The sequence below is a fragment of the Martes martes genome, assembly GCF_963455335.1.
Source record: "Martes martes genome assembly, chromosome: 3".
Classification (NCBI taxonomy): Eukaryota; Metazoa; Chordata; class Mammalia; order Carnivora; family Mustelidae; genus Martes; species Martes martes.
In genome coordinates this window covers 161,961,773-161,987,850 of record NC_137890.1, presented here as the reverse complement: position 1 = coordinate 161,987,850, position 26,078 = coordinate 161,961,773, and the positions used below count along the sequence as shown (strand labels likewise).

At 39.2% G+C, this 26,078-nt stretch overlaps 1 protein-coding gene across 2 annotated transcripts in view; it reads left to right on the top strand.

Moving 5' to 3' along the window:
• NYAP2 (neuronal tyrosine-phosphorylated phosphoinositide-3-kinase adaptor 2) overlaps positions 1-26,078 on the top strand; it is a gene marked incomplete at both ends in the record, with an annotated part of 246,482 nt that overhangs the window by 196,326 nt on the left and 24,078 nt on the right. The window contains one exon of one of the 2 annotated variants that reach the window (XM_080799337.1): positions 8,494-8,597. In XM_080799337.1, coding sequence (XP_080655463.1) covers positions 8,494-8,597 — 104 coding nt within the window. Of the gene's footprint in view, positions 1-8,493; positions 8,628-26,078 lie in introns of those variants that run through there. The other variant, XM_080799338.1, reaches the window with a different exon arrangement.

The following is a 26,078-nucleotide window of genomic DNA, read 5'->3' as shown; positions in this document are numbered from 1 at the left end:
TCAAGATTATTTTTGAGAGCATTTCAATTATTCCAACAGATTTCATTTATGAATGTCAAAGAATCAATAGGTGAGTCTTGGAGCTTGCTTCTTATTATAAGTGATTTAAAAGTGTCCTGAGAATTTGGATGACTTCCCTCAGGTCTCACAGGCAGGTAATAGCGTTCCTTGGACATAGCCAAAGAGACTTTCCTAGGGCAGCATTTCAAAACTGGTTGTTCCCAAATCCCCTGAAGTTTTCAAAGGTTTTCCCATGTTTCTGTGCTTCAGCATGGTATTTTCCTCTGTTTCATTTTTTTTAATACTCCAATGGCATATTAATTGCATAAAAAGTTACCTTTTTAAGGGAACTCTTTGGGTGCTGGCAGTTTTATATAAAATAACTGTTCTCAAACTCTTCAGTCTCAGGACCCCTTATGTTCTTAGTATTTATTGAGAATTCCAAAGAGGTCTCCTGGAGTGGAGGTTAAATTTAACATACGGGTTAAGTATAACAATCCTTATCATATTAGAAATTAAAATTTAAAATTTAAAAATGATTCAATAAAAATAATAAATCCATTATATCTTAGCATAAATAACATTTTTTCATGAAAAATAACCATATTTCTTAAATTATAACAAATGGTGAAGAGATTAAAATAATTTTACATGTTTGTAAATCTCTTTAATGTCTGACTTAATAGAGCATAGATTCTTATATCTGCTTTGGATTCAATCTGTTGTGATATGTTGCCTTCGTTAAAACATATGAAGGAAATCTGGCTTTGTATAGATGTGTAACTGAAAAAAGGAGGAATTTATTAATAGCTCTTTCATATAGTTGTGTATATCCTTCTTTAATATCGTACCCAAACTCAAAGGATAGCAGTTTCATAAGGGTTAATTACATATCAATAAACTCATCATGTTCTGTTGCATTAAAATCCATTGGTCTATCTTGCAGTTTAAATGGGTCTTTTATCCATGCATGATTTATAACATCATGCTTTTAGGAAGTATCGGTTCACAAAGTCATGCAAATCTTCCATATGTTGACACATTTCATTATAAAAATCAATACAGCACATTAATTAATATCACCACTGATCTCGTAAGAGAAGACTTTAAGTATTAGGATGCTGTCAAGCTCACAGTGGTGCATACAAGCTTTTCAAAATTTTAGTTCCTGCTTGAAAGCTCAGATTTATCATTGTCCACAAATTCTGTCAGTTGTCTTCCTTAAAGCAATCGACTTACTTCATTCATTTTTGAGAAAATATCTGCCAAATACTCAAGTTTGTGTGGCAGTGAAAAATACGTGATTACTAGAATTTGGTGCTGTTGCTTTGATGTGCTAAGGTAACAGCAGATTTATCCAGCATTGGTTTTTTTAGACTTTCAGTGAATTCGTCAACACACTGGGAAAAGCAACAAACATCTTACTTAGTACTTCTTTGAAAATAGTTTTGACCTCATGTCACCACCTCCTCCCAGGATCTTGGAGACTTCCAGCTGTTCTGCTATAGAGTGAACAAACATGGCCATTATTGGCGATCACATTGAAGTCTACCATGTGGACTTGACCAGGCATGCTCTTAAATAAATCTTATTCCTAGGCCCATATCCCTATTGCTTTGCTTATGTTTATAATGGATAGTGGTTCAAGACAGAAGCATAGGTCCAGGGCCACTGAAGTAGAACCTGCTCTAAGGAACAAATTATATTGGACCAAATTTTGTCTCAAGATGCTTGCTCTTAAATAAAGCACAAAAACCAATGGTATAAACAGAAGACGTCATTAGTATTGATTTTCATTTGTTAGGAATAAGGAATTTTTACATTAATAAGGTGGGTGACATATAAAATTTAATCTTTATTTTCTTCCCCTTTGTTATTTAGAAGTGAAAGATAACATTTTAGAAACAGGTTAAATTATTTTTGTTATGTTTTCATTCCTTATATCAGTGATGAGAGGATTTTATTCTAGTTTTGCTTTTTTGTTTATTCTATTTTTGATATCATAACACAAAGTGAAATTTCTATCCCCCGGCAATATACATTTGATCTTGATAAAAATCATGATATGTCTTTTTGAATTTATATCTTGATAGATGGATTTTCTTTATGTAATGATTTTAAGAGGCATATGTTCCTTGTTAAGTAGATAAAATATATTGCTTTATACACATATATTATGATTTTATTTTAATGTGAAATGAAGTATTTTTGAAGACAAAAGCACCTGTTTGTATTCAGGTAAAGTGATGAAGATCCTAAGGGTGTTTCAGAAATTATATATTAAAATAAAAGAGGCTGTCAAAAAAAAAACCCCAAATTGTTAATGCTACACTGTGCTATGCTTCCCTGTAAGAAACATACCATGCATTGAAGGGTCTAAGGCATCCCTGTACAATAGACAGTACAATTTGTATTCTCTCAGATAAGAAGGTAGAAAAAGTGATAAGAAAATCTCAGTTCTTCAGTACTTAGAAGGAATACAAAAGGCACGTCTAACTCTACCTGCGTGCAATCCTTTCTCCTCTATGCAATGGGTCTTGTCATTCTATGTGCACCATTGGATCATAAACTCTACTCATCATTTCTCTACCTCACTTTTCTTTGGATTTTAGATTTCCACCAGAATTCCAGTATTTCCAAGAAGAATTACCAATTAGTCCAGCATCAACAGTTTTACTCCTTGGCCCTGCAGATAACACCAGGACGTTGGTCCATGATTATTGGATACTGGGTCTCATTCAAAGCTACACAAGTCTCATTGAGAGGAAAACTGGAGAGAGAATATTTACTCTTAGAGTAGATTTTTGCGGCCTGCCAATTTTTTTTTCTCTGGTCACAAAACCATCACAACAATGATCGGACTTGTTTTCTCTTTTCAGTGTCATACCGACAATGCTGAAGCCTATGAGTTTCTCAGGGACCTACACAAATATTGGATATTAAAAGTAAAAAGAGCACCAAAATTCCTAAAGAAACCACCAGATTTAATAGTAATGAATATTTAATTAAATCACTACAAAATGTGACATTAGGCCCACTTAATTAACTGTTAAATTTATTACTAAAACAATTCTATTATATTGGAAAACAATTTCTAGATTAGGTGGTATAATACTGCAAGGATCTCTGAATGTGCTTCATTACTGTCCAGAAATCATAACCATTTGTGAATCAATTGGATTATTTACAGTCCAATAATTTCTGAAGCAAAACTGTAAAAAAGCATTTGAATTATACACAGGACAAATTATATTTAATGTGGGGTTCGAGGGCACCTTACATGTTTGCTTTGATGTACAATAGAAGCTTTAAAACAAAGTGGGAGCCGTGAAGGTTTTAACATAGCCCTGGGACAACTGTCTTCTATTACTTAGACACCAGATTATCTCAAATAATATATGTTATTTCCAAGAAAATGCCTTCCCTAAAAATGAAAGTAGAGTTTGTAATAGGCACACTTTGGTGTATTTTTAAAAAGCCTTGAATCTCATTTAGCCTTGAGTTATTGATTAAAAACTTTCAGCAATATGACTGACTTGGCGAAATCATGATATGTCTCTACTACTTCAGAAAGATACTGTGTATTAGAAAAAAATATATAAGACAGAGGAAAGATATGTCTCTGAATTTGACTGATTTTATTTCTTTGATGCTAGATGAAAGTGTTTTCTTTGGTTGAAATGCACTAATCTCCTGTTTCTGTGTAGATGCAGAGGTGGAGAAGAGTCATTTGTCTGCTTTCTGAAAGCAAAGAGAACTCTGATACTCCTAATAGCGGGGATGTCTGGGAGATTATCCTGTAACAATACCAAGGACATGATTTTGAAGAGAAATCCAATTCACCTTAAAGGAAAGATGAGAAATGATTGAGAAATGACTATCTTTAAAACAAAACAAAATAAAACAAAACAGTGATAAGTTGTGCCCACTAAGAATAAAAAGAAAGAAATATTAAGTCACACCGTCCACTGGGTACTTATTTAATAAAAACTTTAAGATGATCATGAGTTATTACTCTAGAAATAGCCCATGATAATACTGATGAAGTTTTAGAATATAGGTGAGGTTCAGTGGGATGGAGGCCGGAGCTGCAACCAAGAAAGAATTCTTGAGACATCTTTGGTGCAAAATGGTGGTTTATTAAAGCATGGGGACAGAACCCGAGGGCAGAAAAAGCTCATGCCCAGGGATTGTGAGGAGTGGCAGGTTATGTACTATGGAGTTGGGGGAGGTAAGGAGAAAGGGAGGTTTCAACAGAATTTTTATATGCTAAAAAGGACCTACAAGATATCTGATACCAAAGGCCTTGCCATTATCAAGGTCGTTTTTCCCTTTGTAGCAAGGTATTAACATTAGATTATTGGAAGATTCCTAAAGAATGTCACATATGGGGGCGCCTGGGTGGCTCAGTGGGTTAAGCCTCTGCCTTCGGCTCAGGTCATGATCTCAGGGTCCTGGGATCGAGCCCCGCATCGGGCTCTCTGCTCGGCAGGGAGCCTGCTTCCTCCTCTCTCTCTCTCTCTCTCTCTCTGCCTGCCTCTCTGCCTACTTGTGATCTCTGTCAAATAAATAAAAGAAAATCTTTAAAAAAAAAAAAAAAAAAAAAAAAAAAAAAAGAATGTCACATATGTCCCACCCAGGGGTGGGGGTGGGGGAAGGTTGCAGGGTATCAGCTTTTGCTTTGTCCTCGGCCAGCCTTCTGTTCCCTCATCAATATCTTATGCCAAAAGGTTCAAATTAGTGTTTTTCTTTTCTTTCTTATTCTTTCTTTTTTTTTCTTTTTCTTTTTCTCTTTCTCTTTCTCTTTCCTCCCTTTTTCCCTTCCTGCCTCCTGTTTCTTTTTTTGTTCTTCCTTTCCCCCTCTGATTCTCTTTCTTAACCCACTACCTTTTTCTTATTCCTTCTTACTCTCTCTACACTTGATCGTCAGGGAAATTTCACATACAATATCAAGTGTTACTTCTAGGATGATGATAGAGTTTACAAAGCAGGAAGTTTTCCTTGAATGTAGGATAACAGGTGCCTTTTAGTACATCATTAATCTCTTAATGGAATGGAGTTTTTCTTGGAGGAAGAAAGTTCTACCTTAGATCTCTTTTTAGGTACACGTCCATTGTTTTTGAAAAAAAGCCTTGGAAATTTTTTTTATATTAGCAAAATTCAGGAAGGAAACTTACTCTTTTTAGTGTCATGGTTCCTAAGCTTCCCTATTTAAAGCTCAAAGCACAGTGTATTTCCAAGGGTAAGTGAGCAGGACGATTTCACGTCTGTGTCACAGCCTGAAAGAACCTCCGTGAAGCTTGACTAATCAGCCAAGATTCTAAGATTCTAATCAGAATCTTTCCTAGGATTTTTGGGACTTCTATAGACAATTCTTTTGGTCAAAGGAACTTTGGCGGATACAACATCATAAAGATACATTTCACCAACTTGGTTACATAAATACCATAATAAATGTGAAATATGTTTAAGAACCATGAAAAACTGATAGAAGATGCAGAATGAGTGAGATAAAGAAAAACCCAACCGTCAGAATTTTAAAAATTAAATTTTAAAATTGTTTAAAAAAACACAACACCATTAAGCAGCAGTGTTACGTAGTGTGTGTGTGTATGTTTCTGTTTGCCTGTGTAAGCACGTGTACATAATGAACTTATGGTCGTAGTGTTAGTCTGCTGCTGTAGGTAGAATCATAACCCTTAGGAGCCATGTTGGGATCGAACAGTTGACTCCAATGTAACCTCAATGTTAGAGTTAGCCCACAGGGTAGTTGGCTAGTAGAGTAATCTTCTGTGGGTAATGGGGATTTAATGGCTCATACTGGAATACCCAAGAGGGCTTGACGAGCTGGGACATGCTCTGGATTGCTGTCCAATGGGAGTAAGGAAAGGCCTTTCCAGGTCATAATGAAATGGGGAGTTTGCATGGATTTTGGTACATCTCAGTCTGTTCATTAGAGATATCAGTGTCTATGTTTGAAAGAGGCTGGTTAAGTCAAAATCTGACTGGAAACCTAGCAGGAGAAATTAATCCCTAGGTACACTGGATAATGTAAAAGGCCTTCACTCATCAGATAATCTCCTTAACGTAAACTTGAAAAGGACCTTAAGTAAAGAAATATTATTTGCCATCCTTTCTTAGGGAAAGATACTGAATTTTCTGACTCCAAGTGACTAAACGTGCTACCACAGTAAGGGGATATATATAGAAACATTGGCCTCATTATAAAAAACTGTCAACCAGGATTCTGATGGATGCTTTACCTGTTGCTTTATATCACAAAAGGTGATATGCTAAGGTATGCAAGGATTTATGCTTCCTGGGAAATGAGCTTAATTTCTAAATTATAGTGATAGTTTATGTCACTGTATAATACTGTTGTATTTAGACACCTTTCAAGAGTGGGTGAGTGGGGATGCCTGACTGGCTCAGTCAGTGGAGCTTGTGACTCTTGATGTCAGGGTCATGAGTTCAAGTCCCATACTGGTGTGGAGCCTACGAAATAAATAAATAAATAAATAAATAAAGTAGGTGAGTAGATACTAGAATCATCTGCATAAAACCAAGGAAGGGAGAGTTTCCAAACCTTGTGCCTCCTCTGAAATGGATCCTAGAAGGTCACAGGCCTTTGAATGAGAATCACTGCCTTTGTAATTAGGAGAGCTAGGCTTTGAACCCAGGCCTTAAAACATATTCCACATTATCTTCATTGCCTTCACTTATTTTAGGAGTTGCATTGACTTTTTCCAGGTTAAATTGAGTGTTTTCAGTGAAAGAAAAGTACGTATTAATTGAACACGTACTATGTAGTCCCCACCAACGTAAGTACTCAAAGCTGCAGCGAGCACGGCAAACACTGTGTAAGTGGTCAGGAGGTCTCGGAAGAGAACCTTGACACTTGACAATAGGAAGGACGTGCTGAAATTGGTCTCCAGAAATGGGTAAGACTTAGTCTGATGAAAGTCCACACAAGGGCACACCGTGAGGTGACGGACAGAGACAGGACTGAACGCAGAAACTGAGAGAGGAGACAATTGCATGTGTTTTGAACAGCAGAATAGTGGAAAGAGAGTGGATCTGATCAGACGAAGCTACATCACAGGAGGTCTTTGAAAATTATTTGGGTGTGTTTGAAGTTTTTATTGTATGAAATATGGGGTAAAGGGGAAATTTTGAACAAGGTGGAGGGCTTTAAAGTAATCTAGGAAGCTCAGTCCATTGTGTTCAAGTTAGTCTTTTTTAAGATTTTGTTTGTTTTTTTATCCGAGAGAGAGCGCGAGAGAGAACACGAGTTGGGGGAGGGGCAGAGGGACAAGCGGACTGCCCCATTGAGCACGTAACCTATACAGGGCTCAGTCCCAGGACCCTGAGATCATATCCTGAGCTGAACTCACATGCTTAACCAACTGAACTACCCAGAAGTCCCATGTCCAAGTTAGTTTTGAGCAGAGAGATTATGGGGGTTAGCAGGGAAGTTTCTCTCTCTCTCTCTCAATCTCTCTCTCTCTCACACACACACACACACACACACACACACACAGAGGCAATCTTTATAGCTAATGCTATAACTCTATAGAGTAACCTTGGAATTAGAAATAATTTAAATGTAGCCCAGTTAGAAGATGGAACATACCCAACACTCAAAAAGTAACAGTTAATATTAAACAAAAGCATGGTGTCAATTTTCATTGTAAGACTTTTTTCTTCTCTTATCAAATATCTTCAAATATATCTGAAAATTAACATCCTCTCTGTACCTTGTTGAATGAAGGGAACTCTTCCCAACCCCAAATTCTAATCTCCAAAGTATCCTGTCCATGCCCTGGACGGCCCATTTGGGCTCCTGAAATAGAAGAAGAGGTAGGGGAAATGCCTTTATAATTTGAAAAAAAAAAAAAAATACTATTATTATGAAAACTGGCAAGAGTCTTAGAAAGTGGTTATCAAATTGAAAGTGAATAGTGAATCAGAGAAATGCTCCACTGAAAACATGATAAAAGTATTCAGGACAAGCACAGTGATATTGATTTCAAAATTAGAAAAAAAAAATAGGAGGGAGGGAGGGAGGGGGTATGGATGGATGGAAAGAAGTTTTGGAGAAGGTGACAAAGACATTTTAGGACCTAGGGGACCTACAGACCAAATCTGAAAAGAAAGTACCTGGATGACTCTGTCACCTGCTTTTTCCCTGAATGGGGCTCTGGCTCTCGTAATCACTCTGTAGAAACTAACCCTAAGTGGCGTAAAATGACCGAAGGAACAAAGAGCTGGACTTCTGTGATGTATTCTTTATTTCTAGGAGCTGACTGCAAATGAAGCTTATTTTAGAGTCCGTGGTGAGGACATCATTCCATCCCCTGCCAAAGACTAGCAAGCATCAGAAGTATTTGAGGGTTTGAAAGACCACGCAGCAAAGGAGAACGGGGATCTGAGCGCTGTTTGTCATTGCCGATGCTGCTCAGCTAATGCTCTGCCTTCTCCCCCTGTTCACAGAACCGAAAGTAAGCTGCAAATTAGGCCGGTCTGCCTCCACGTCAGGTGTGCCCCCGCCATCGGTCACTCCTCTCAGGCAAGCCAGTGACCTGCAACAGAGCCAGGTACCATCATCGTTAGCCAATCGTGATTGACTTCCTGTGATGCAACATGCCAAATGCTTCCACCTCTGTCTGTCGTGTGTTGCTGTAGACAACTTTTGCATTGGCTTTTATTTTTCTATGTGTGTATGGGTGGAGGGGCTGAGTCATGGCAGTCTGTGTTCTCATCCAAAAAGGACAGTCTTTCTTCTCTGTGACTGGTGAAACTTTCTTTACTGTTTGTTACCAAATCGTTTTTTTTGTCTCTGGTTCTCATCATTCTGTAATATTAATGTAGTAAACTTGTACTGTATGTATTGGCTTAGCGGTTATTTTTTTAACAATTCTTTCTCTCTTCCATGTTTTGTGTACTTTTATACTGTCTCTGAAAATTTATCAACCTTTGATAAATTTACCTACTTTGTTTTATGTATATTTCTTTTTAAATGTTTTGTCTATATATCACTTGCACAGATGTTGTCAATGAATTTGTACATACCTTTTACCTCTTACCCTATTATACTGTAATATTTGTGGCCATTCTGCTTTTATTTCTATTTAGCTTGGAGCATGATTGTAAGACACTGTGAATCTCGATGTCCTTATAAATATTCATATACCAACTCATCTGGATTGAACATGGCAGCTAGTCTTCTTCCTTAGGCCATAAAGACAATTGACCAACCAGATAATCTAGATATTTACCAAAAACTATAGACTAATAAGGCGATCTTTAAATAAATGACTTTCCTCTCTTATCCCAACAACATCAGAAATGTTCTCAGAAAGAGAATGTAAGTGTTCATGCATGGTAAATAAGTTTTCTATTATCACTTGGAGAAAAGATTCAAGAAATAAAGGCATAAACTAAAATATCATTTAATCCTTTACAGGAACAATATGTTGCTCTGATGTTCATTTGGGTACACGGTTGTCTATGGGGAATTCAGTATGGGGAAACTCATGACACATAAATGCCTATCTGTATCTCACCCAATAACAATTCAGTACATCTTCTTAATTTGTGAAGCTTAATTGTTGTTACTGTTAAGTATTATGGGTGTTAAATAGGATAATGTCATCCTGGAGTGATTTCTCTCCCCTTCCCGGCTTTAATCTTTGCATTCATGAAACTCTTCCGAAATAGTAAATTATGAAACTAGCGATGGTACCTCCATGGGAACTGTCCATTACTGATTAGCAAATTACATATTCATCAATTATTTAAAACGTCAGGCTATTTTAGAAACATAACTAAGCAGAATAATTGCATTTTTTTTTCTAATGGGGGACATGGTGCTTTTTAGTATTTTGGTCTGGCTTAAATATGCACAGGATTTGATTTATGAATATATGCGACATCTATAAACATGGAGAGATGAGAGTCCTCTCTCAAGGACATCTCAAGTGTCATTTAGAATTCCTTGTGTCTTAATTTAAAATGTTAAATGCTTTCATAACTTGACGTATCCAGCTCAAACACTTTTTGGGCAAAAAAATAAGTAGAAATGATAAGATAATGGATTAATAAATAACACAATTAACCTCACTAAGATAAACTGCCACTTCAGTTGATTTAAAGCCATTTCAAAAATATTACATTTGCCAAATTTAAAGTTTAAAAAGCTGGATACAGAAAGGAAAGAAATTTAGCTGACTGTCAGAAGATTGCGTTCACGTAATTGATTTTTTAAGGACATGTATCTTGCTTTTACATTACCCTTGGCATCACAGAGTGGTTTTCTATTCTTTGTTTTGTTTTCTATTTCTTTTTCTAGTTATCTTTATAGTTGCTTCATCTTAAGCCCCTTTAACTCTCAATGAAAGGAGGTTCTTGGGGTAAACTTCTGGAATAAAAACTAGACATAATGTTTGTGTCTTTGCATTATCAACTGTTTGCTCACCTGATGAAATACTCTTTATTCTTCCAAATATAGCAATATGAGAAAGCCCTTTACGTTGCTTGCACACTGTTAGTTCCCCTACAAACCGCAGAAATTATGGCATGCACCCATAAAGTAGATGGACTGTCACGGCTCTGAACTAGAAGGTGAGCCTCTGAGACTCTCCTCTGCGGCTTGTGACCTGTTGTAGTGTTCGCCTATCCCTATATTCTGGAACTAAGGAGGTCAGCACAGCTCAGAAGAACCCTGTTTTGCACCCTGTGACCTAGCTTTGAACTAAAGTCCATAGCTACTTACTGAAGATCCTCCTCTCACCTAATTCCTGGGCTCTTGACTGAGATATGTCTTTAAGTAACAGCCAGGATGACACTGCCCTTTGTTCGGTAATCCATGTCGACTGGCTGACTGTAAGAGTGAATATTCACAAACCAGCTTGGATATGGAATGCTTAGCATTACCAGACAATCACCTGCAGCACCTCTTAAGCAGTTTTTCTGATACCAGGATTCCCAACAATTATTTAAACACATTGATGCTTGATAGGCGATGAATCTGCTTCTTCCTGGGAAATCATGGAAAAACCACATGATTTCTTTCAAACAGACAGAAGCAATCATTAATCCCTAAAATAATTCCAACAGTGCTTATCAGCTGAGGAACTTGGCTTTAGGATGTCTATGCCATTTTAGCCATGTTAAGGGACATTACCATTCATAGAGAAGGAATTGTGTTTTCTTTCAGATTGTTTATTCATATCTTACCGCTTTCCCATTTCCTCAGTACAAGTTTTTGACTTACCGTTATGTGCCGTGGTAGGAGCTTTCTAAGAAGTGTTGTAAGAGGGGCATATGGAAGTGCTTGACATTGGTCCAGCAAAGAAGTACAGAAGTGCCCACAAGTGTCCCCCTCCCACAGCCTAGGCCAATAATGAAGGCCACCCCCCCATCCCCGAAGAGTCTAGAGACAGTTGTGACTCACTGAGCCACAGAGGAACCTAATAATAAGAATAATAATTCTTATTATTATTGACAGTGACTGTCCACCCTGAGCATTTGTGTATTAAAAGAGGCCAAGATAACATTTGCTTGGTTTTGCAATCTTTGGGCCTCAGATAACCACAGTAGGCCCAGGACTTGTAGAAATGTGTAATCTTATCTGACTGGATGGTCAAAATATGTAAGACAAAAGGTAATGCTCAGGAAAGAAGTGAGTTGTAAAGCATTTAGAGTATAATATTATTTGAAACTTGGAGAGATGAAAACAATTTTTTTTCTTTCTTCATTCACTCCAGAAGAAGTAGACTAGACATGGGACAAGATATTTCCTTGGAATTTTGTTGCAATGTGGCCACATATCTGGGCCTTTTTCTTAAAGCAGATCTTTAGAAATTAAACTGAATTTCTGTTCCTGCTAGGAAAATGCTTTTTTCTTTCCTTAGTTATAAAAGTAAAATGGTATAGAAGTCATATTGAACTTGGACTGCATGTAACTTTCTCTTTTTTTCTTCTGTAGTAAAGTAGAAATCCATGTGTTCAGAATAAAGGGGCATGACCACTTTTACAGACGGTAGAAAATGATGTTCATGTTGTTCCTCTGTATCTGGCCGGGAGCAAGCCTGTCTCTTGGAATGTGACCTCCATTCCATTGGTGATGATGCCATCTGTACTCTTGCTGGAGCAGGTGGTGAGACAGCAGCTAATGCTCATGGTCTTGGGAAAGCCATGCTTTCTCTTAGGAATGGAGCAGCTAGGGTGTGTCTCCACAAAAGTGCCAACTTTCCTTGGAAAAATGTTCCCAAAGAGTGTTTGCATTTGTTTTTCAGGGAAGGAAAGAGATGGGCCCTACATCCCCCACTTTAGGCTCACGCTCACATCCCCCCTCCCATTTCTATACACGTAGGCTCCTTCTGACACACAAGCTCTCACATACTCACACATACACGTACATACTTGCTCACACTCACTCACTCATGAATGTACGCACTTTGCATTTGTTAAATGACAGATCCCCAAGTGGAATCAGGGAATCACAGAGCAGTGATCACATCACATCAGGAGTCGCATCACAATAACAGTGACCTAAGCCTTGAAATGAAACTTCACCTTCTCCCTGAGGCTAGTTTATCCTTTGAAACTGGATTATCTCTGATTATTCTTAATCTTGGAGAAGGGTTAGGAAAAGGCCATCTGTAATTTCCTTTGGACATACATTGTGAAGACTGGCAGGCCCAAATCTCTTTAGAAATCTCACAGTCGCCTCCAAAGCCATTATCTCCTGTTTGGTGGGCCCTTGGCACCATGACAGATACCTCTTCATTACCTAGGACAGGCCTCATCCCGGCGGCTGGTCAGGCAATCATGCCCAAGTCCTTTCAACTTTCCCCTTTAGGATGATTTCTCAAATGTTTATTCCTTTCAGTGCCAATTCTCTGGCCTCTTTTCATACTCCTAACATCCCCCTTCAGTTTGATGACTTTGTTGGAGCATAATGAAAGCCAGCCCTGGGCTGGCTGCAGAGTAGAGCATGTTCTCTTTTCCCACGGATGCCATAGCTATGTCTGCACACCAGCATCTGGCCCACTTCTGTAGATAATGGAAGAAATGTTGGGGTGTCCAAAGCTTGACACATGTCCAGCGTGCGTTCTGGCCATGTCTGGATATCAAAAATTGTTTTTTAGATATCTGGACAAAAGGAAGGTAAATCATCCAAAGACAGGGATTAGGGGTCAGTATATGTGATTTTGTGACAAGGGCTGTGCCCAGTTCTGAGGCATACTGATAACGGCCAACACATTGTGCGAGATTCAGTAATCTTTTGCTGACTGACAAAATTTCTCTCTTGATAAATGTCTCTTTCTATATATCCTTGAAAAACATGTTTTTCTCACACAATCTAATTCTGTCCTTGTCTTCAGTTTCCTACCTCCATTGCAGTGGGATGTGTTGATTTGCCCCCACAGCCTCAGTAATGCTTTGTCTTAAAGCTCTAAGAAGACCACTGCTCTTTCTCAGGACCTGTGTGAGTTCTGGGCTTTCATTTAGTTTTCTAGATAGTCAGAACATTTGCGCATAAAACTTCTAGGAGCCTAGAAAGCGCAAGGGAAGTGAAAGACAATGTGAGAGTGAGTATATTGACATAAATGCTCAAACAAGGGCATAGAAAGGAATTCTGTTTTCATCTGCTCCACGCCTACCTACATCTCTGAATAATGTAACCTTAAAGGGTATGTTCTTATTTAACCTCACCTTCCATGCATAGGATCAAGTAGAAAAAGTAAAATGAACCTTAAGAATCTAGAAGTTTCAACAGGGTTTTCTCTTCAGAATTTCCATGCTACCATTAGCGTGGATAGAACTTGTTATTTTGCCAAGACTGTTCATACTTTATTCTAGCCTTACGTCTTGTAGACCTAGAACCTATGTACTAAGAGGTTTAATATGATCAGTTGTATATACATTTTCAAGTGCTTTCTGTCTAGGAGCTGAAGTTTTGTGGTGGATGGGAGAGAACAGTGTTAGGAAGGGAGGGAACAGGAGAGGTGGTGGGAGGGCAAGTGCCATCCCAACTTCACACGATGAAGGGATCCTTCTCTACTGTCCCTTGCTCAAGTGTTAAACAATCTTTTGTTCTTGCTAAGACCCTGTGATTATTCCAGTTCTTCCTATGAGACCTGACCGGAGAGCGTATTCTCTGTTATATGTGTACTTGACATAGCTGACTGGATTATATGCTCATGATTACAGTGCAGGAAGGAAATGGAGGAAAAGCAGAGACAGAACACACAGCCAAGCATCCAACACTGAACTCACTTCATTAGCACGTAGCTGCCCACCACAGAGCTTCCTTCAGGCCATACAATACATTTAAAATGACGCCTATTGTTTGCTTCATTCTGCATACAAGTTAACTTGACATATATTTCCAAATATGTAAAACGGGGTACTTGGAAACCCCTGCTATGTTTACAATACAACATCATCATGCTGGAGGAGGGTTTATCTGTACTAACTTCAAACTGTAAAATAAGGTGTTATGTTAACAGAGATTATGTTACAAAGAAATTATAATTGTTATAATAATGATGTTTACTGAAGAGCCTGGATCTAGCCTTGTGAAATGTGGAATAAATGAATATTATAAGTAAGAATGTCAGTGTTTATATTGATCTATTGCCATGTATTACGGCAAAAGTACATTAAAATAATGCGAGTGCCAAAAAACGAAAACAAAAATGCATTATCTTATGTGTGCTGTCAATAATCCTGTTTGATTACTTTATATGAATGTTAGCCTTTACTACCCATTGACACTCTCTATAATTAATTTCATATTTAAAGAAAAAGCAAAATAACAGGCAAATCCAGTAATATGTGTAATGACATATTGGCATTACTCTCAGATTGTGTTTTACAATACACTGCAGTATAGCTAAGAAATTTGACATATTATTTAGGCATCCCGTGTTAACTTTTGTATATTTCAAGGGGTGGAATATTTGGGAGTCACCTTTTAAAGACCAGTAGTTTCATGACCCATCTTTCAATAATACCATTATTGAGTAGAATTAACCTACATAAATCTATCCCTGTGCTCTTATGCCAATTACTCCCCCCCCCCCCAGAATAATTTGTCATGTTTTCCCTTAGGGTAGGAGGCAGGGTATAACAAACAAGAGGTTGTTCTCTAAGAAGTCATGAACCACTTGACACAGAGGGGTGGGGATGGGGGCACAGGGGCTGAGTGACCATCCTCTGACTCAGCTGTAGTCCCTGATTCATGCATGCATCCTCCTCAGTGTCAGAGTCTATAACCTAACCCAACAGGCCTGCAGGTAAAAAAAAGTAGCTTAAGGATATACTCCAGCATTCTGTAGCCCATGGAGAAGACCAAAAATTGTTTGGATTCCTTAGATGAGGTTTCCATCATAAAAACCACGTGCCATTGATTGTCATCTCTGCTGCGGACTATGCCAAGAGCTTTTCTCACTACAGTTCTAGCCTGTGCATACTGTTACCATCCCACATTCCAACCGTGGGTACTCGAGTGCCTTGTGCAAGGTCTGTACCTGGTAAATGTCAGTCTGTGATCTTAGGTGCTCAGCTACTTAGAGGATGAAGGACTTCTTTTAGAGTCCTGAATCCACCAGTTAGTAACTGGTGAACTTGAATACGTTGTTCAACTCTTCAGTGTCTGTTTTCTTATCTGTAAAATGGGCACGGTGTTATCTGCCCTGGATGGTGATTGTCATCAATGAGGATTGAAGAGAACATATGTAGGGAAAGTTCTGGATGGACAGACCAAAAGTGCTAGAAAAATACTCATTCTTTCTCTTTTCCCTTATAACTTTTCCTTCTTCCAAAATTCACTCCCCTGCTTGCTAGGAAATGCTAAGTGGGAGAGTTGTCTTAATCAGTGGTGTTTCGAAGGGGGTGGGCATGGAGGGAATGGTCCATCCACCCTGTATCACTGACCTTGTTTAGAACCACTGGTGCACCGTGATAATAAAAAGCACAGACTTGTAGTCACTTTCATTACTGATTTTAAATTCTCTAGACAGTGGATCTCCTCATTACCAGCATCTGAGATGGACTGGTTTCTCCCACCCCTCCTCGGTACACTTGATACAATTATATTCATTATTCCTTTTCCAAATAGGAAATTAGATACTCGGTTATTTACCATATGATAAGAGTCTATATCTGGCATTTCTTCTTAACACCTGAACCACCCATGTGCCCTGTATCTGGCATTTCTTCTTAACTTATAGGTTTCACGTGTGGCTTGGAAGCCAAAGGAGTAGAAACCAACTAAGATTACCATTTCAGAAGGGCCACCTGCCCCCTAATACTATTTACTCTCCTGTTTGAGTGAAAGTATGAATGAACAGAAAGAAAATGTTTAGGCTGCAGGGGAAGCCCTTATCAGCTGGGGTCAAGACAAAAGATGAGATGCGGGGCGCCTGGGTGGCTCAGTGGGTTAAGCCTCTGCCTTCAGCTCAGGTCATGATTCCAGGGTCCTGGGATCGAGCCCCACATTGGGCTCTCTGCTCGGCGGGGAGCCTGCTTTCTCCTCTCTCTCTGCCTGCTTGTGATCTCTGTCTGTCAAATAAATAAATAAAATCTTTATAAAAAAAAAAAGATGAGATGCAGGATAAATCTGCCACCAACATCAACACTTAAAGCTTCCACAGACCATAGTTGTTTTTGTTTTGTTTTGTTTTAAAGATTTTATTTATTAATGAGAGACAGACAGGAAGAGAGGCAGAGGCAGAGGCAGAGGGAGAAGCCAACTCCTCCCTGAACAGGGAGCCCGATGTGGGGCTGGATCCAAGGACCCTGGAAACATGATCTGAGCGGAAGGCAGACACTTAACCGACTGAACAAGCCAGTCACCCAGACTGCAGTTGCAAATGCCTTGTTCTCCTAGATGCACATGCATTTATCTACAAGTGTGCGTATTTTATTATATTATTTTGTTTTATGATAATATTTTATCCCATCATATTGATCTGACAGTTCTGTATTTTAATTCCTTTTAATGAAAAAGAATTCAGGATATCACATTATAAATTGTTATGTACACCCAAGGCCTGAATTTTAACCACATTCTGTCTTGCGGAGTGAACGTGCACCCAGCCTCGCCCTGATACATGGGTGTCAGGGGGCACTTCTTTGTATTTCTTAATCAAAGTTAGAGACAATGGAATCTATATATATTTTTTAGACCTTTGTAGCCTCTTTTGTTCCTCTTCAGATGCCAAAGGCATTGTAGTTTCTAAGACCAGCAATAATATGCACATATTCAGGAAAGTAAAGCTGAAGATTTTAAATCTGTGAGTTTATTCCTTGTGTTTTCAAGCTGATCTTTCAAGTTTCCAGTCCCATGTCAATTTTACTAAATAATTAGATAATAGAGACCCCGGAAGCAGGGGGGAGTCAAAAATATTTAACTGCTAGACTTATTCCAAATGTCCATACACTTGAAAGTGTAACTTTGGCTCAGTCAATTACCCATGAACAATTACCAATGTATCACAGTGGAGCTTGTTGGAGTTGTATGCAGACAGATAGCCACTGAAGGACCATTAAAGCTTTCCAGGTTGCTAATTCCGTTTGAGATCTAAATGCTACGGTTGTGTTCTGCTGCCAGTTGTTAGCGGAAGTCCACAGAAACGTTTCCCGTCACAGGCTGTAACTACTGAAATGATTATCAGGCTGCGGAAGAAGCTGGACCAAGCTAGTTGGGGGAAAAGTAGCATAACATTAGGTGGACCCCTAGCGCCACCTAGCATCCAAAGTGTGCATTACAGTGAGCCCTTGGATTTTAAAAAAATCGAATCAAATAACACTGATTTATGACAGAGAAAATACGTTGTTTGCAGAAATAACCATAATACTTATAGAAACCCGGAATAAACGTCTTTTACGATACTTGTTTTGGATCATTTTCATGCCTTTAGTCTTGCAATTTTAGGTTGTCTAATTTTTAAATATACCTTCCTGTACTTCTGGGGGTGGGAGGGAAAAATGAACCACAGCCAGGGATTTCTGAATGTTATGCACTATTTATGATGAGATACAACTATTTTCCTTAGGACTTATGTCGTCTTCTGTGCGTTGTAATTTCCTAAATCCAGTCTGAGCCTCAAGGAAAGGAGGTCATTTTTTCCTGTGTTGTACTCTGAGAAGAAAACTGGCAAAGGGAGCTTGACTGGCTGAATGGCAGGATTCCTGTTGACTGCTTTTGTTTATCATGGACATATTTGAAACATATTGCATGAGATTCTTTACAGAAAAGAGAAGTCTCCTTAACTAGTGGGTAAAATTACCTCCAACTCAACTTACATGTGGATCAGGAAGAAATGTGTAGGCTATATTAATGTTGGCTCAGAGTTACACTACATTTGACTCAAAATAATAAATACACCCACATTCAGAGTGCCTTATTCAAGAAGACCTAGAAATCTTTACTTTCTCCTCTTAGCTCACGAGCTGGACAAACCATTATTCTTTGTTCCATGCTGCAAATAAACATTATCTTTCTGGTTGAAAGCATCGTGCCCAAATAAAAGAGACTTCCAATATGGCATTTGTTGAGGGCTTATTATGTGCCTGGCACAGTGGTCAAGATCTTTTATGATCTAATTTTATTCCCACAGCCTGCATGTGCAGCGGATAACGTTATCCCCACTTCATTGATGGGAAAACTGAGGCTAGAGAGTGTTTTACCTATTGGAGATCTCATACCTAGTAGTGGTTATATGGACATGAGGTGTAAGCCCAGGGTTCTATCTACTCAGTGTTTGTTTTCTTTTCTACCAGAAATAGCTGCCCTTCTGAATTTGTTCTCTTCATAGGACTCACTTTCTTTCATTTTTATTAATGCCATTCATTGACTTATTTAGCCATTCCTTGATTTTTTCAGGTCTTGCCTTTGAATGCCTCTAGATTAAAAGCTAACTTAGCAGAGAGTCAAATACAATTTAGACTTCAACTGAGCAAAGTACCACCTAAGAGTGGGATCTCCAAGGGTGAGGCGGGGCTGGGAAGGCAGCTCCCGGAAGGAAGCTCAAAGTCCCTCATTGATTGTGTCCTTCTCCTATGAACGGTGGGTGGGTGTCCTGAGAAGCGAACCAGGCAGGCATGGGTGTGCTGTGTGGGCACGAGTGTGTGTGTGCATGAGGAGCACATCTTACTCTTTTCACACGCTGAGAAGAAAACGCGCCCCCTCACACACATGCACCCATAAACGCACCCAAGGAGATTTAACCAACAGCACACGAAAGATGAAGAATGTATTCACCAAGATTCATCCAGCTTCTGGGCTTCCGTGGGGAACCTGGGAACAGACGGGGCGGGGGCGGGGGGGAGGGTGAGACCAACCATACTGTCACTTCAAAGCCCTTGTTTTCTAAAGTAAATGCTGCATTAGAGTTGTTATAATCCCTCGTCAGCTGTTTTGACAGGGATGGAGTCTGGAAGGCGGCAAGTCAGGACTTAGTTCCTGGGAAATGAAAAAGTTACTTGAGGGACCAGAAAGCCTCAGCAGTCATCATACCCACCCAGTCAGCTTTGCATATGAAAGGCTGGAGGCTTTTCAGGAGAAGCCCATGAGCCAGTCACTGATCATTCAGGATACAACTAGGGAGGAATGGGGTCTGTGTTGTCCCTAGTTTGATAGTCACCTAAATAATGAAACAAGGAAACTTTGGAGAAGTCTTACATGGGAAGCACTTAACATCCCATGCTTGCTTTCCCCGGGGCCTCATGGAATTTCCAGGTATTTTGATTTCTATATCCATATGAAATGAGATAATGAATATGAAATCACATTTTAAGCTAGAATGTTTAAATGCAAATGCTTATTTTCAGTCATTTGTTATTTAATTATTTAACATGTGTAGGCTTTTTTTTTTTTTTTTTAACATTTAGCATTGTTTGAGCCAAAGATGCGCAAGGCGCTTGAGGGCACATGGTGCATTAGAGGGAAACAAGAGAAGCTGCAGGACGAGATAGCAGGAGATAACAAGACTGGAGCCACTCCCGGAGCTTTATGTGGTGGCCTCTCTTAGACCCAAAGCTGACTTGCAGAAGGATCATGCAGTCTTGTGACAGGTTCATGCTTTTCCCCCCTTGGATCCACTCTCCCCACCTGTCCCCATATCCAACCTCCACACCCACAAGAGAGTGCTCTGTGTTTGTTGACTCCTCAATGCAGAATTCTGTAAAGTACGCCCATTGCTTACAGGGTGGAATATGAACTGCTTTGCATGGATTTCAAGGCCTGGATCATGGGGTTCTCGTCTTTCTCTTGGGCTTCATTATCCAGCACCCGGTCTGGTACCTCTCAGGCTCCTCCACTACCTTCCACGGTTTTCTCACAAATGCCCCAGGGATGCCTCCAAGATTTGCCTAACACTGAACTTCTTCTTGGAACACCCTCCCTAATCCTGGGCTCCTGGAAACCATTACTTACCAATAGGTCAAGTCTGGAATCAATTGTGTTCTCGCATTTCATGAGGCTGCCACCACCCTCCCAAGCATATCTTCCTTCTTCCTTATCTCCCCTGTACTTTATACTTAGTGTGCCTTATTTTTGTATAAAGGAGACCATGGTCTGAAGGATGTAATCTTCTGTTCTGTTACCTAGAAAAGTCGTCTGGGGAAAGGTCAGATTAGATAAATTCCTTTACTATCAGAGTGTTTAATTTGTAGACGTGCATTGGAAATTGCAAAGAGGAGACTATGACATGTCATGCTTCTCGAATGTATTAGACCCCCTCTTTTTTTTTCTTTTTTCCACAGAGTATCTCTTTTGATTCCAAAGATGCAGATTATAATTGTTTACATTAGATCATAGGCTCTTTCAGGGCTGGGATATATATGTTCATCTTAGAAATTGCCAGTTGTCTGAGTACGTATTGAATGAATAAATTAATTAATGCTCAAGGCAGAAACAGATAAGCATCTGAATGTAAAGCTGTTGTAATCATTTACAGAAGCATTTGGGCTCTTGACAGGTGGCTCTGCTCATAGTCATCAGACATGCCCACCTCCATTAATTTACTATTTTTACCTGTTGGTGAAGGGTGAGAGACAAATGTTAGAGAAGAGAATTAAAATGTGGGTGTCATTGGGACGCCTGGGTGGCTCAGTTGGTTGAGCGGCTGCCTTCGGCTCAGGTCATGATCCCAGCGTCCTGGGATCGAGTCCCACATCGGGCTCCTTGCTCTGCAGGGAGCCTGCTTCTCCCTCTGCCACTCTCTCTCTCTCTCTCTCTCTCTCTGACAAATAAATAAAATCTTAAAAAAAAAAAAAATGTGGGTGTCATTGAGAGAGATAACACAATGCTTGTAATACACAGGAAAAGGGAAGTACCTACTCAATTCATTCCTAAAAATTGATTTTTTAATAAAAAGAAAAGTGGCTTTATTGACCCAAAGAGGAAGAGTATGTTATGGGGACCACTTTAGAAAGATAAACATTAATGATACAAGTATATATTTTGGACATACCATATAGTGGGACTGGGGGAAATTAAGACCTTTATGGTCTCTAATAGAAGTGATTAGGAAGCCCTCTCCCCACAAAGAGTTCAGTATGAAATTTTAGCTCTTAAAATAACACAAAACTTGTTTTACATTTTTACTTCTGACACCTGCTACAATGTATGTTCATCAGTTGTGTTCTGATATGTGGAAGATTTCCCCCCACACCACCAAGCAATTCTCCAATACCAGCAAGGGGTTCTACAACTTAACTTAACTTGGGCATTTTAATGTCTGCATGTGGCACCGGATCCCACTGATGGAGGGCTCCATTCTCCAAGCTTGCCCCCACCTCAGGAGCCATAATTGAAACTCCATGTTATCACTCAGCTATAAATCAGAGGTTCCTATGAACCCCTCCTTGGGTTCAGGGACTTGACTGGAGTGGCCCACAGAACTCAGAGAAACCCTTTACTTACTACATCACTGGTTTCTTATAAAAGAATATGCATCGGGGTGGCTAGACGGAGGAGACACCTAGGGCAAGGTCTGGGGAAGGAGCACATTGCTTCCAATGCTTTCAGAGAACCCCCTTCTCTCTGAATCTTCACATGGTCACCCAGCTGTGGAAGGAAGCTCTCCTAACTTCCTCCTTTTGGGTTTTCATGGAGGCTTCATTAAGTAGGTCTGATTGATTAAGTCATTGCTATTGATGATTGAACTCATTCTCCAGGGCCTCTCCCCTCCCCAAAGGTGGGTGGAACTAAAAGTTCCCATCCTCTAATCACGTGGTTGGCTCCACCAGCAACCAGCCCCCATCCTCCTGGCTTTCCAAAAATCATCTTATTAACATAACAAAAAACACCTTTCCAATTCTGCGGGCAGGTAATTAATTCCAAGGGTTCTAGGAGCAGTGTGCCAGGAATGGAGATGAAGACCAACTATAAATTCCTTATTATAAATCACACTATCACAGTCTCTATATAGTCTACTTTATTTAAATTTTCTTTTTACAAAATTTTGCATTTTGTTGAGGTTATTGATGCTGAACTTTCTGTTGTGCATTCTCTCTTTTTTCTATGGTTTTGCCTCAGATTTGCTGGACAGGTGCCCTAAACACATGAGAACTCTTCTCCTGGGTGATTGAGCACTTGGTACACGCCCACAGAATTTCTAAAGCTACACCTGGAGCCAAATTTAAATACAAAGGCAAAGAATTAAAAAAAAAAATTTTTTTTAAACGTTGTGATAACTGTCAATGACAAAGAGCTATTTGCTACTCTAATATGTTGACTTAAAAGAAAGTCTACCTTCCCGCTATACTGTCTGTCTTCTCAGAGTGAGTCAAGGGAGGGAGACTATTGAGGCAACTGTTAACTGTGAACGAGTTGTGTGTGAAGATTTGCTAAAGCTGCCAGGAGGGGGCAGCATTTTGTCTTTTTTTTATTTCCTTTAAAATTCGGGAGGGATTTTACAGGTTCCCCAAGGAGTGGTACAGTTTAATATTCATGATGGAGATGGAGAGAAATGACCCACAAGGGTGAGGCCAAGGGACTGGTCTGGAATAGAGCAGTCGTGCTTTTTCCTCCCTCCTCTTCCTGTCCATCATCTTTCCTTCCTTTCCCTCTTAGCAGCTCCCAGGGGCAGATGAATAACTGGACCCTAGGGAAAAAGATTCACTAGAAATTATTGCTGGCTGCAAATTTCCTGATAGGGACTTTATCAAGTCACTAGAACCTTACTTGCCACGGCTCTGCAGTCATTTGGCGTCCAGGCAAAAAGATTGTGGATATAATTAATTTGGGGCTATTTTTACCTTCCCCTCCTCCTTCTAAAGCCTCCGTACTCTAAAATCACCTATCTCCCACAAAATTTTCCAGCCTGTATTTCACAACCACTGTTTAGCTTTTACCATATCTTGTACACCAACTAAATGCTAATAACTAACATATGTAACTGTCATTACTAGTAACTACCAAGCTTAACTGTCATTGACCCTTTGCTGTAATTAGCATTAGCACTTCAGAGTTTGCAAGTTGCTTTCATATATTCACACAGCAAATGCTCATTGTCCATCTGATAAGCACCAGAAATTCTGATGGATGCTTAGCGGCTGATAAAACTTTTTGTGTTCTGATAAAACTTTTTGTGTTCAAAGGAACTTGAGCCTAGTAAATGATAAACACACACACACACACACACACACACACACACACACACTTTTAATCATGGCACTTCATGTCTAAATATTTAAACATGTATCTCCTAAGATCAAGGGCATACGGGCATATTTCTAAACAATCACACTCAGTGAAGCAGTCAAGTAAACTATAATGATTTAATCCTATGGTCTCATAGAAAGCCCATTTTCAAGTCTCTACAAGTGCCCCAATACTACGCCCTTCCCCAATCCAGGATCCAATCTAGGATCATAGATTACATTTAGTTCTCATTGTCCTTTTATCAGCCTTTTTCCATTATGAATATTTATCAGCCTCAGTGATTTTTCAAGATGCTGAAATTTTTAGTCTAGAAGTTGTTGGGGGTGTTGGGTTTTTGTTTGTTTTGTTTTTCCAAATGACCCTTAGTTTTGATCTGTCTGATTGTTCTTTTGGGACTAGATTCAAGCTAAACATTTTGAGCCAGAAGACGGCTTGTGAAGACCTCAGAGAAGCACATGGCACACAGTGTCAGTTTGTTTCAAGACCGGGAACACAATGTTGGATCACTTGATCTTTTCTAAATACTTTATGTGCCAGGAGGGAGGGACCAAGCAGACTGTCTTGTAGTCTGTCCACCACAGGATCAAGTCCACCGATTAAGTATATTATGCATCTTGTGTCATATTTTTTAAAAAATCCATTTTTGTTTGATCAATTCCTAAATAGATTTGACTTTACATTTTCTTTTGCGACCATCACAACCATCCTGAAAATTGTCATCATTACTCTATGTCTGATGAGAAAACTGAAAAACAAAAGGTGAAGTTAAGTCTCAAGTTCACATCTAGCAGTGGCAAATCTGGAATTTGAGCCCTGTCCACTAACCTCTTTCCTGTATAAATCAGTGGCAAATACCCACCACAGATGTTCTGTACCGCTCATCACCACTAGAGGGGGGAAGAGGACCTTCAGAGTTAATATACAGCTCTTAACTTGGACTAGAAGAAATCTTTTGATAGTACTGAGTTCCATGCTGGGCAATGCTTAAAGATGAATGAATTAAAAAAAAAAAAAAGACATTGTGTCCACACTGATACTCCACGTTTTCTGTTTGCTAATTTTAGACTAAAATAGATCAAATATATCTTAACTACAAACGTTGTAGAATAAGATTGAAGACAAGTATAAATACTAACACACTATGAAATGAGTATATGGCCTATATTTAATTTACACTCAGGTTTTGGGCAAGAACGGTGGGTTGTTCTTCTACAATACGTATAATCTACCTGTAAGCATAATAAATAGTACATGCACTTCACTTATGGAATAGGTGTCAATTACTACTTTCCATGAATCTGTATTTTTCCTTTTTAGAGAAAAGATAAAAAGCCATTATGGGATGTGAATTTGGCATTTATTATATTGTTTTAAAATTAAAGGACCCCAGTTAAATGTCTGCATCTTACCGTCTTTACCTACCACAAACAGAATATTCTTTAAAATCTTACTGCTGTGGAAAAATACAAGACAAAGCTAGTCTCCACACTGACTGGATTATTAAAACAGACCTTATCTAGAGATATAAATAGAAACGTACATTCTTTATTCCTAAAGTAGCAACAATAACAAAATAGTAATCGGTGGGAAAAACTAAAAAGAAAGAAAATAGAAAAAAGCTAGCATAGTCCTCATGTCAACCCTATAAAAACAGGTATCCAGAATGTACCGGGCAGGCTTTGAGAAATCATGGGGAAGTGCTGGGTTCAATAACGTTTTAAAAACTCATTAATATTTAAATTAATATTTAAATGAGGGAAATGTAAAGTAGCCTTCAGTTCAGTAATAGAAAAGGTATAATTATGCTAGATATTAAAGAGGAAAAAGAAAAAGATTGAAAGAAAGCAACATGAAAAATTGTGGTTCTGTCCCATCATCGGATGATTTGCTAAGTATGAAACGGTTAACAGTAGGTACTGTGATTCCAAAATCTCTCCTTAAAACCAGTTTGAGCGCCTCCTCTGAAGAGCCAGGTTAGTGAAAGTATGCGGTCTGGGCACGGGGATTCCCCATGTATAAGGGAAAACTGAAATCCTTTTGAGATGAAGAGCTTTGCTTGGCATTTTCTGGTCCCTTAACACACACCCTCTGCCCTGAACAGTGGACCTGGTATTTGCGGGTCCTACCTTGGAAGGATGTGTAGATAAACCACGACGAGTTCCGATTGCTATGACTCCCTCTCCATGGCCTTAACGTACGATGTACACAGCCGCCAAGGAATAAAGGCTAGAAACCATCTGTTTCTCATCTCAACCCAAGAGGCAGGTTTCACTAGAGGAAATGGGTGGATGCTGCTGTATAAAGTATTTTTATGAGACCTGAGAGTAAAATCCTGGAATGTTTTACCGGGAGAGGTCATGAAATCTTCCCTTTGGAGACCTTTAAAACCATC